General features: G+C 35.2%; 1 protein-coding gene across 3 annotated transcripts in view; it reads left to right on the plus strand.

Moving 5' to 3' along the window:
* PTPRD (protein tyrosine phosphatase receptor type D) overlaps positions 1–12,773 on the plus strand; it is a 1,191,315-nt gene that overhangs the window by 1,089,818 nt on the left and 88,724 nt on the right. For all 3 annotated transcript variants that reach the window (XM_063649531.1, XM_063649529.1, XM_063649530.1), the window contains one exon: positions 11,559–11,682. In XM_063649531.1, the coding sequence (XP_063505601.1) occupies positions 11,559–11,682 (124 nt within the window). The remainder of the gene's footprint in view (positions 1–11,558; positions 11,683–12,773) is intronic.

A 12,773-nucleotide genomic window follows, 5' to 3' on the forward strand; every position in this document is an offset into this window, starting at 1 on the left:
CATGTCCTATACATGTGTTCAGGGGAAATATTTTTTTTTCACTTTCAAGGCTTTCTGACAGAGTTTAGTATCTGAAGTCTAACACCAGGAAATGGATGAATCAAAGACTGACTTCACAGTGGGGTGAATTGAGCCAGGTAGAGAAGGCAAAGTGATCTCAAGACAGGCTTCCAGACCTTGAGAATACCTTGATATGGTCACTTTACAACTTGCTTCTTAGTTCTAAAACTTGAGAGAGATCTGTTTTCTGGAAACTTCACTTGCATTAGTTGTGTGGTCTTGGTGGCCATGTAATTAAGCTGTGACGACTAAATGCTACCGTCATTCTGAGAGGACCAGATTTTCATGGTCATCGTCCTCCCTGGCCCTCCATTGTCTGCATGTCTGTGCCTTGCTTTCTCTCCTACTAACCACTAACCGACATAGCATTTTTTTAGATATGTTAATGCACAGATTTTTAAAGGACATGTTAATTTATGTTATACTGTTTAGATTATGTTACATTTGAAGACACGTATCATGGTTGAATTGTGTAATACTCAAACAATAGAATAAGTCTATGGTTTTCTTTCCAAAGCATTAAAAATTAAAAAAGAAATTATGGCATAATTACATTTGATATTCCAATCACAGCCTTAAATATTATAAAATATTATATGTGATATACAAGGTTAAAAATCATGTCTATAGAATGAATTATCAGTTTGTAAAATTAGTTCATTTACTTTGATCATGATTGAATACATATCCAATCACAATTGAATACATATCCAGCCAGCTTATGTACTGCACATTCCTTCCATCTCCAATGCTGTCTTAGAAGGAGGAAAAAGCAATTATCTGAAAGGGCTAAATTGTTGGTTTGTTAGAGAGCACAGTAAGTGTGTGCTGAGAAACACATTCTCTGCTTTCTTCCTTTTTCTCTCTTCTGTGCAGCACCATAGTTAAGGTGAACAAGGGTAAATCATGGTAAGGTCAGCTACCTTCTCTCGTTCTGGATTCAGTATCTTATTGCTGCATCAATAGTGTTAGATAATTGGAGATAGGTATTGCATTGCAGAAATTTCTCTTTACTTTTTCCCACCCACCTATCCATGTGATAGTTTGTAAGTGTACTTACTTTTTAGCAGAGACTGCCACCTGTCTGTCTCTGTTTCTCTCTCTCTCTCCCCCTCCCTCTCCCTCCCTCCCTCTCTCCCGCTCCCCTGCACGCCGTCCCTCCCCATACATGTACATGCCTGACTGATGGTTATGACTCTGTCATGAAGCTTGCCTAGATATAGATGTGAATATGAGGAAGTTAGGTAAAACCAGCTCTACCTTGGGGTGGCCATTTAATTTCTGGCCCAAACTAGGATACTTTGAGAGTGAGAAAGGGTCCTATTAATAACTACGCTGGGACAGTAGGTGTAAACTGGGATGTAGGGACTACCTAACTCAAACTCAGCCTATTTTAGAGCTCCATTCTGGAATATTTATCCTTCCATCTGATCACATTCCTTCCATTCTCCCTATAACTCCCAACATAAGTGGCCTTGAGATCTTTGGGGAGCACAACTGTTCAAACAAACCAAAAAAACGAAAAAAGTATTGTATTAAAATAGCCAACTAATTGTATAAATCCATACTGCTGTGCAGAAAATTGGGTGATACAGTTTATACAGAACTGTCATTGGCAAGTAGCCATTATGTGTTACTTCCAAATATTAAGTACATATGTATAAGTTGGAAAACACAGTACAAAAGGCTGTCACAGGTGATAGCTTAGAATGAATTTCAAATGCACAAAAGTCAAAGATGGCTTTTATGAATTGGGTTGCCCCCACTTGTGAGCTGGGAGCCATTCTGTTTGTTTAAATGTTTTTTTTTATATCTCTGGTCTATTCCAATATATGTTTCATCATCACACCTTTGGAGGAGAAATTTATTTAACTAGTTCTGAGGTACTAGGGTAAAAGTAATTGTTGCTGTATATCCTACCTGTAATGCATCTTAGCTATTCATTCCACAAATACATTTTAAAATTCACTGTATGCTAAATACAAAATATACAACATCAGATAAATCACAACCCCATAGCAGTGTTCTCAAGTGATTCCATTTTTTCCAGAGGTCTAATACATAAGATCATCAATGTACTGATTTTTTTCCTAATATTTAACTTAGAAGAGTCTCTAATTTTACAATATAAAACTAATATACATTTAAAAATACTAATCTTTGAAAGTAATCTTTTAGTTTAGAAAGATACTAAACTCTAAAATTCTAGATTGTGTTAATTTGTTCTAGCCTTTCTAGTTTTATCACATGTAAGAGACAAATATACATGACACTTTAGATTGTAAATACTTTCTAAGACACCTGAGCACCATGGGTATAAGTAGTAATGATCTTCCTGTGTGACTTCTTTAATTAGAAGCCTATATTTAGTATGGTGTATTGCTACCTTACCTGCAAGGACTAATGATATTAATGGCAAGGGGTTGTTGGTATATATACTGTGCCCAAAAGGCACATGTGGATAGTCATGTTTTTTAGTGAGATAGTTGTACTAAATACATTTGGTATGAAATGGGGTACAGGAGTTTTTTAAGTGATTATTTGGGATTTTCTGAGTTCTGACAAAGACTGGGAGAAAACATTACTCTTTCTTATTTCATTTTGGATGTAGAATTTTTATCTCTTTCTGAATCAGAAAATGAGATTTTAAACGCATTGACTGAACATTAACAAAAGTTAATTTATGTTTCAATTTAGAAATTCATCTGTTCCCTCCACCTGCATCTGAAACTAAATATGGAAAAAGAAACAATAAAGAAACTTTCTGTTAAATGACAAGCAAAGCAATGATGAAAGCCTAAAATACATCTATGTTTAGGATGCAACGTAAAAATAATAGGAAGAAAAATAGTGTGTTTAAAATTAGGCTAGACATTTTCATATTTGATTAAAAGAATTACTGTTATCACTAAAGCTCAACTAATCCGACTTTAAAAATGAAGATGATTTATCTTAACAATTTTCCTTACAGTGTTTCTTAAATGATGTTGTAATATCAGTCACACAACAATTGTGAAACCAAGCTATTCATTCATAATTTGTTTTTTCTTTTGAATCTACTTATGTACTGGGTTTTCTAAATGGTCAAGTTTCATATGAAACATACGCAGCTGTGCTCTTTTTTGTTGTCTCTGCCAGAAAAGTAAATCAGGTTTCAAATTACATAGATGGGCATGTTATATAGTAAGTAGGAGAGCAGAAATGGATTTATTTGTTAAATTGAGCAGTTGCCTCAGTTTTATACTTCAGTACCAAAAATGGCACCGTTAGCATCAAGAAGAATGCAGATATTCCTTGGAGGCTAAGATAGTCTTCTATCAGGGATGTTCTTATACAAGTCACAGGGTAGAGGCAAGAGAAGGCAAAACATCTAGCATTCTTTTAGTAATAACTGTGCATCAGGTGCTTTTCACTTAATACTTTGGGATCTATACAGATGTGTCCGCATTTTCAAAGAGCAATGAGGAATTAATGCTTTCATCTAGTTAATTTGGTGGCAAAAACTGGGACCTTGTTATCCATAGAAAAGAAAGGATGCAGCTGTGAATTAATTCTTCCTAACTAATTTACTAAAACACTAATTTACTAACACTGTAAATTAGTGTTTAATGCCGCACATTGATTGTATTTGCTAGATAATTTTGTCTGTTACCTATACTCGATAATATACTCTTTAATGTTGCCATAGTCTTTAATGTTTCTAGGTGTGCACAACCTATTTTAATATTTTGTTTAATGAGATGGGGTCTTGCTATGTTGCCCAGGCTGGACTCAAACTCCAGGGCTCAAGAAGTCTTCCTGCCTCAGCCTCCTGAGTAGAGTAGGTGGGATTACAGGCACATGCCACCTCACCAGGATCCTCTTTAATTATTAAATATCATACTCTATAAGTGATTTGCAGATCAAGTGACTTCTTCTTATAAATCATTGTAATTACATTTTACCAATTCAGTCAACATTGTCTATTTAAACAAAGCAGTTTAATAAATTTCTAATACATTTTCTTGCCCCAAACTGCCTGGAAATTCTTTAATACTCTGTGCTTTTTTAAATAACATCAGAAATTTTAATCTGTGAATTGTATTTGTAAAGTGATTTCCAATGACACATTCTATTCTTAAGAACATCAACTATATAGAATTCAAAGACCTGAGGAAATAAAAAAAGAACATCACCTATAAATCTGTCCATCTCTTTCTTATTATTCACTTTATCTGATGTAGGAGATAAATAGCTAAAAATGAAAACATTAGGATTAACACATATCGCTGATCTTATTCCTCTAGAACATTGTCTTTGGAAACTAGAAATGTCTTTCTTCTGCATTTAGTATTATTCAGGAAAATGTTTGGCATATTAAAAAGCCGTGTATAGTGTTGGGTGTAGTGACTCACACCTATAACCTCAACACTTTGGGAAGCCAAGGCGGGTGGATCCCTTAAGGTCATGAGTTTGAGACTAGCCTGGCCAACGTGGCGAAACCCTGCCTCTACTAAAAATACAAAAGTTAGCCAGGCATGGTGACACATACCTGTACTCCCAGCTACTTGGGAGGCTGAGGCAGGAGAATTGCTTGAACCTGGGAGGCAGAGGTTGCAGTGAGCCGAGATCACGCCATTGCACTCCAGCCTGGACGACAGCCATGACCCTGCCACAAAAAAAATAAAATAAAATAAAAATAAAAATAAAAGATAAATAAAAAATTTTTTAAAAGTATATAGTGAAAAATCTAGTTATTTAAATCTTCACTCTTAAAGTTGTGTGTTCTTTTTTGAATTCTTTTTGGAACGATCTCTCAAAAATAATCTTTTCTACAGTCACACACTAAAATAGTAAAACACCTTATCTGAATTCCAGAGAGTACATCATGTTGGCCTACTGAGTTAAAAAAAGAATTAAGTATTTTGGGTTTTGTTGTTGTTTTTCATCATTTTTAATCCACGTTAGATTAGGATAATTCTAATATACTTCTGGGAATCAATGGTTTCCTCAGTGAAATAAACTCATTCATCTTTAGTACTGTGATATAATTTAGAATAAATTGTTTATCAAAAGTTTACCTCAGATATTTACCCACTTGCCATGAATGAATGATTTATTATGAGCATAGTTTATCCTTTTTGCTTCCCTACATGTCAATTCTAATAATATATAGTATTACTTTAAGTAATTTTCTGTGCGTATTTGTTATATAGTATGTTAGAGTCAAAATTTCAAATGAAACCATTAGACAACAGGTAAAGCTGATGCATTTTATCACTTACCTGAAGCCAGAATTTTAACTGTGTACAAAAATATGTGACTGAAACACTTTTTGATGGCTGCAATGAGTGTGGTATATTTATACATTTTCTATGTCTTTTCTACTACTAAAGGTGGGGCACTCCCACATGCATTCATTTGTTAATACTGAGAGTCTTGAAAAGTCTTTATTTCAATCCTTCACGCTCTAATGGTGGCCTGGATCAGAGGTGCTCTTATAGAGAGAGACTCAGTAAGATTTGATAACTAATTGGATAAAGAGAGATAAGAGAAAATGAGGACACAAACCTGACACTGGGTTGACATTAATAGGGAAAGGGAACACAGAGCAAACAGACCCAAGATACCTGACCGGCCAGAGCTAACCAGGGGCAGCCAGAAAGCTAACACCCTGTTCTCTGACTTCCAGATTTTGTTCACCACTAGACTTTCCACTCTTTCCTCACATTTCAGTTTCTAAAACATCATAGGATGAAACTGAACTCATGCTCTTCTCTTTGAAGAAAGTATTCATTATGCCAATTGCAGGCTTTTACTAATTGTGCAAAATATAGCCCTTCCCATCTATGCAAACATGGTCTTTTCCAAATGAGCATATATTAATTTACCATTTTCAAACAGAGAAGAGAGAGACAATGAATGAGAATTTTAAAAGGCATAATTGCAGAATACACAGTGAATGGTAGATTGCTCTTCTAAACCTCAGAAAGGACTTGAGAATATCTCAGAGCCAACCACACTAAGAACCAAATGAGCCTACTGAAGGGGAGATATGTGAAAAGATAGTGTTTCTTTGGAAGTTAAGGTCATTGAAAGTTCAGTTCCCTGTAAAAAGAATGGTTAGTCTGACCCATGGTTTGACGAGTGAAGTAACTGGTCTATTCCTTCTATATAATTAAATTTTTGTTAGTTGTTTTAAAAACACACAAAAACAGGATGATCTTTTTTTGTGGTTTCTCTTTGCTGAGTTTCTAAAGGGAATATTTTGAGGTTTTTCTCTTGGTGGGATGAGGGAAAGTGAAACACAGAGCAACTAGTATTTTGTGGTGTTTTGAACATTTGAATTATATTTTTCTTCTGGGTAAAAAGGTTGAATTTTGCAGAATGATTAAAGGACTTTGCTTTAAGATAATGACTTTGGCGTTATTGAAAAAGGTTACTCCCATATCAGGATATAATTTTACTTGGTGACTGTAATCTGATGTGCAAATTGATGATCACTCTCTTGTTTGGAGTTTAGAATTACAAATAGAGTTCAGCAGTACTACACAGATTGTTCCCAGCCTTCTGTGCGTTGTGTTTCAAGATAATAGTTGAAAGGCAAGTGTGAAACCTTCAAGGAATCTTCTCCAGCTTAACTAGAGAGAAAGCGTCTTATGGAGGCTGGGCCCTCAGCTTCCAGGGCCAGAATATGTGGACCCCCAGCCTGGCCTCTCTCTCTGCTAGCTGTTTGACCCTGAGAAAGTTATTTGACTTATCTATACCTCAGTTTCCTCATCTACAGAACTGTAATCATAATGGCAACTACTTCTAGGGTCTTTGTGAAGATAAGTGAGTTAGTATGTACAAAGCACAAAGAAAACATAGTAAATGTTATCTAAGTATTAGTTATAACTATTGGATATATTTATATTTTAATTCTGAATTTTTGTCGAGAGTACAATGCAAACCTCTAATCCATCTGCTATAGCTTATTTTTTCAGTTACCTAGTTTGAGATAAACTTCTAGTTGATTAAATAAAAAGGATTAGAACTTTCAGACCATCAAGTTAAAGACTAAATAAATGCAAAGTGTTTTATATTAGCAAGTATCTGCTTGAGACTTTCCCGTTGTTCTTTAAATCACTCACAATAGGATTTTTTCTTCTATTGGGTCATTTTTTCTGAGCAAGCAAAGCCTTTGAGTTGAAGATCTGTTGTTAGCATTAGAAAGGTTTAGTCAAAAGCTGTGGTGGGGAGGAGGAGTCAAGTGCCCTGTGTGCAGGCAGGGAAGCAATGTAAAATTGTTCGGCATCTTGGTAAAACTTTAGATGCTATATAGGATTCATCCAGTATCTGTCTTTCAAGAGGCTTTTTGATTGGCTGGAGATACAAAAAATACGATGAAGTAGCATTTTTGTTTGTGAATTCTGTGATAATTTATGAATTTCGTATCAGGTATAAAAGTGTATTAATCAACTTTGAGTTGAATAAACCTAGCTTGCTTTATTTCTAACTTGCAAAATTCTCCACAATGGAGACTGAAGAAAGCCTGGCCAGGATTTCAGCTTGGGAAGGTAAAACTTCAGATTGAGTGCTGGGAAGGCAAGGGTATCCCACGGAAGATTATTTGGGTGGACAGAGTTGAGTAGACATAACTATGAGTCAAGCTCAAGAAAACCAAACACTAACAGCAGCAGACCCAAAAGAAGGAATTGAGTCCATTAAGAACAAAGGTGCTTATTTCAAATTGTTTTGAATAATTAATATTTGGGTAACCTCAGCTTAGCTTTATAGTAAAAAAGATGCATGGTCAGGGTGGACTGACCAAAAGTACAAGGTTGAAGTGAAAGTCAACTTTTACATTCCTCAGGGTCTACATTGCTCTTTCTTCATTTTGGCCATCTCACTCTTCCTTAAGAGGACAGCAGCAAGAGAAGCTTGAGAACAGAAAGGCAAAGCAACTGTGTCTGTCACCAGCAATTAGGGTCTTACTCGTTCATGATCTCTTTGTCTTATTAATATGGATAACTGAAAGTTGATTTTCCTCAACCAGTTTTATGTATTTTTTGAAATATGAACAATCTTAGTATACCTCACCAACTTTCAGTTGTTATTCTTTACTGAGTTTACTGCTCTCAGCATTCTGACAAGCTCCAAAAATAATGACCTGTGTTGTGTTTAGTTAAACGTTCAGTCAGACAGATAGATACAGATGGATGAGTGCTGTGTTGCACAAAGACAAGTCAGCATTATTTAATCAATGTTTGTTTGATCCGTGTAAAATGAGTATAAATGTAAGCTGCATCCCATCTGTTTTATCATCCATGTGAAGCCAACCTCATTTTTTAAAACTTGATTTCTTATGTAATTGCCCCAGAATGACACAGGATGATAAGTTGGGAAGAAATATCATTTGGATTGGTGAAATAAAGGATAGTGATGTGTAGGTGTGTTTCTTAAGTTGGGCTTCTTCCTTTTGAAGTGGCATTCTGGATAGTTAAGTAGTATCATGGCTTAGTCATTACCAGCTGTTAATTATCAGTTGAGCTTTGGAATCACACAGACCTGGTTTGAGGGTAACTGTATGAATCTAGCTGTGTGAGCTTAGCCAAATTACTTAAGTACCAAGTAGCACAGAGCCTGTCACGAAGTAGGCCCTCAGTAGGAATAATTAAATTAATCTTTCTTTACTTCAGTTTTCTCACCTGCCAAATGGAAAAAACAATACTTACCTTATATTGTTTTCCAAATGGAAAAAACAATACTTACCTTATAACAATACTTACCTTATAACAGTACTTACCTTATAACAATTGTGAAAATCAAGCATAATTCTTCATATAAAGCATAATCAAGCATAATTCTTCATATAAAGCATAATGACCTAGCATATAAAGCATAATGACCTAGCATGTATTTTTATAATTATCCTGTTATTTGTTGGTCTTCAACAAATATAATTATCCTGTTATTTGTTGGTCTTCATCTCATGGGCCACACTTTGAACCTAAGCATATTATCTAACATAGGTGGCACACAACTCATGTTTCTATTACTCGTTTTTAAAGTCTTCAATGTAGGTATCAAGTAAGTCCTACAGAAGGCTGAAAACATGTGGTAAGAGTGGAAATGGACATGAGTTAACAGTTTCTTTCAGTTAATAGATGCAGCTTCATTGCTATAAGTAAATGCATGCCATCTTATACATCTGTGAGTGATCTTAATCTAAGTAAAACAAGGATATCAGAGGGAGCACTGTACATATATCAGTGAGCTTAGTAGCTTCTTGGGATGTTTAAATGATGTGTAAGAAGCTTATGTATCCAATAATGTTCATCAGTATAAAGTGGAATAGCAGTGGTAGTTATAATTCCATGATCACATACTTAATCACTAAGCCATACGATAATGGGTGTTAAGTATTATAATTGTGGTATACTGTACAATGAAGTTTCCATAATTTGTTCTGTAACTCACATGTTATATAGAGGAATTACTCTATGATTTCTCTTTATGAACTTTTCTCAAAAACATTTATTCATCAATTCTATTCATTTGCTTAAATAACATCTCTTGGACCACTTACTGAGCCAGGTGTAGTGTAGATGCAAAGATGACGAAAGCTGCATAGGTAGGAATTTAGAATTTAGGCTGTAGGTCACACAGAGCCAGTGGAAGTTATTAAACAGGGAGCCAACCTGTCCAGAGCTATGCTTTAGAAAGACAACTTTGGCAGCAGTATGAAGAGTGAATTGGAATAAGAGATTAGAGAAGGGATTTCAGTCAGACAACAGATACCAATGTTCCGGATGTAGGAAGTAGCAATGAGATTGCAAATTTGAGAGATTTTTAAGGCAGGCCTTCATCACTGAGTGGAGCTGTTCTGTGTGGACATGGTTCAAGGTTGACTTGAAGGCTTCCACCAGTACATCTGAATGCTTCAGTACCTTCGGCTCATGGCATGCTTGGAGATAATTAATTTCTGCAAGGGAGATGAAAAATTTCCCTGGAAGAGCAAACTAGAAAGTCCCTTAATTATATTAGTTTTCCGACTCTAAGGTATGGATAATTATTAATATTTTCCTGAATACTGCTCAGTGATTGACTATTTTGTGTATAGATTAACACAGGCTAAGCAAGGAAAACAGTTTAATACTCCTTAGTAAATTAGAGGCTGGAATCTATACTGCTGAGAATTTTAGAATGCTTGGAGGCTATTCAAGACTACTAACAGACTTGACTTTTGACACTTGTGAGTTTTACTGTTGTGCTGAATTCCGTGCCTTTTGACAGAAAGTGTGCACATCTTTAGTATTTTGATGCTGTTGGGGGTATGTTTTACTCCCAACTTCTACATATACACATAAAGGCATGAAAAATACCCAGCATCAAAAATAACTGCTAAAAATTATGTTAACATAATAGAGTATATTTAAAAAAAATTACTGGGTATAAACCCATTTTATCATTCTTGAAAACTTGATTTTGATCGTTTAAAATCATGTTTGTGTAATTAATGAACTTGTGTTTCCATATACCAATGAAATTATAAATCTTAAATGTTATCAGTAGCCTATGATGAAAGAAAAAGTATTTTGATTTCCATAACATTTCAGGAAATGAAGTCCCCTAGAGTTTTATGATCAAACCTGAATTTGGTCTTGAAATGATGATTCTACTTAAATATTTTTAAATTACATACTTTATATACCTGTTTGATATTTATTTTAGGTTGTTGAATAATTTTGGTTGAAATGTACCATCAAAGAAAGGGAAAAAATCAGAAAAAAAACCTAATATTAAAATCAAGAATAAAAAGAAGCAAACTATAAACATAATAACACATAATAATAAATAGAAAATATATAATGATAAATAGAAAAACAATTTATCTGCAGTGGGTTGTATCTTATTCATCTAAGATGAGTATTAAATTAACTGACCTCCCTTCTTTACTGTTCATGTTAACTATTTAAATTGTACAATTTGCCTTGTAATATTGGTCGTAGTGTGTTACAGAGAAACAGACAAAACCTTAAGTTGCCATTAAGTTGTGAACATGTAGATAAAGAATGAACAGTAAAGCCTGTGTCCATTGAAGCCAGTGAAAGACCAGTCAACTTAAAGACTCAGCTTGGGTCCAGATAGGAAAGAATAGGGAAGAATAATCAATATAAAATAAGGTTTACAGAACCGGAAGGAATATTGAACCAAGATAACTTGTAAACTACAGCAGCAGAGAGGGAAATGGAAAAGTAAAATTAAGAACCTGCCTTTCCAATATTAACAGAACATCTATATTGATTTCTTTTTTCATTTGAATCAATGTTGGTGACTATCACTGTTTCTGCGATGATTAATCATTTTTTGTTATGCTGGTTATATTAGTGTTCAGCTTCACAGTTAGGATCATCTTGATGAAGTATGGCTTCAGAATTTTCCTTTTAAATCATGTTTATTACTTTTGATAAATACCTATAATCTGGTGGTTTTCAGTATTGATTTTGTGCATATGTGTTGTTTTTCTTTTAAAGTCAATTGACCCTGGCCAGCAGTTCACATGGGAACATTCAAACTTGGAAGTAAACAAACCAAAGAATAGATACGCGAATGTAATCGCATATGATCATTCCCGGGTTCTCCTATCAGCTATAGAAGGTAAGGAAATGCAGACATCACTGATACCTTTATTTTCATGGATTTGAGTATGTGCATGAGAATATTGTTTTAGTGAGGTTATTAACCATCTATGAAAGTAATTAAGATAGCTGTGCACGGTGGCTCACGCCTGTAATCCCAGCACTTTGGGAGGCTGAGGTGGGTGGATCGCCTGAGGTCAGGAGTTCGAGACCAGCCTGGCCAACATGCTGAAACCCCATCTCTACTGAAAATACAAAAACTAGCTGGGCATGGTGGTGGGCGCCTGTAACCCCAGCTACTCAGGACGCTGAGGCAAGAGAATCACTTGAACTCAGGAGGCGGGAGTTGCAGTGAGCCGAGATCGTGTCACTGTACTCCAGCCCCAGCCTGGGCAACAGAGCGAGACTCCATCTCAAAGAAAAAAAGAAAGTAATTAAGATTCAAACATAGCTTTTTCCTACTTTTTCTTTCTCACACAAATAAATTACACATAGGCCACAATATCCCTGACACCATATGACAGAAGTGCATCTCTCATTACCTTCTTGCCTTTACCCTAAAGATTTGATAATGTAGTTGATGTTTCATATGGGAAGCAAATTGAGGTTGCCCATTTTAGTGATGGTTTTTGGTTGTTATGAATGAACAGGTGATTTTCAGAAGAGGCCCATAAACTAAATGGTTATTTTAAAAGGAGAGAGGGGATTGTTTGCTTGTAAATAAATCTGGATATCCACTGGGGACTGTCTGAAAGTCCAGAGTTGATAATGTGGTGATTAATATAAATTAAGTATGTTGGAAATGTCTAATTTATCTAATTTGTGGACTGCTTGGTAATCTGCCTCTTAGAATTGTAGTAAGGAGTATGTTCCAGAGGGAATGATTGTTCCTAAAAGATGAGGGTTGCTCCTCTAATCTATCCAGCTTCATTAAGGATTCATGACGGATCATTTTTCCAATGATAAATCCCTTTTGTGTGGCATATTAAAACAACTAGAAGTTCATCTTCAACACACAGTATTTCATTAGTTATTCTGGCTACAGGAGCACACTGGATTGGAAAGTCCTTAGAAAATAGTTTAGGAGGCCACTTAAATCTGTCCCTCTAA

The sequence above is a fragment of the Pongo pygmaeus genome, chromosome 13 (assembly GCF_028885625.2).
Source record: "Pongo pygmaeus isolate AG05252 chromosome 13, NHGRI_mPonPyg2-v2.0_pri, whole genome shotgun sequence".
Taxonomy (NCBI): Eukaryota; Metazoa; Chordata; class Mammalia; order Primates; family Hominidae; genus Pongo; species Pongo pygmaeus.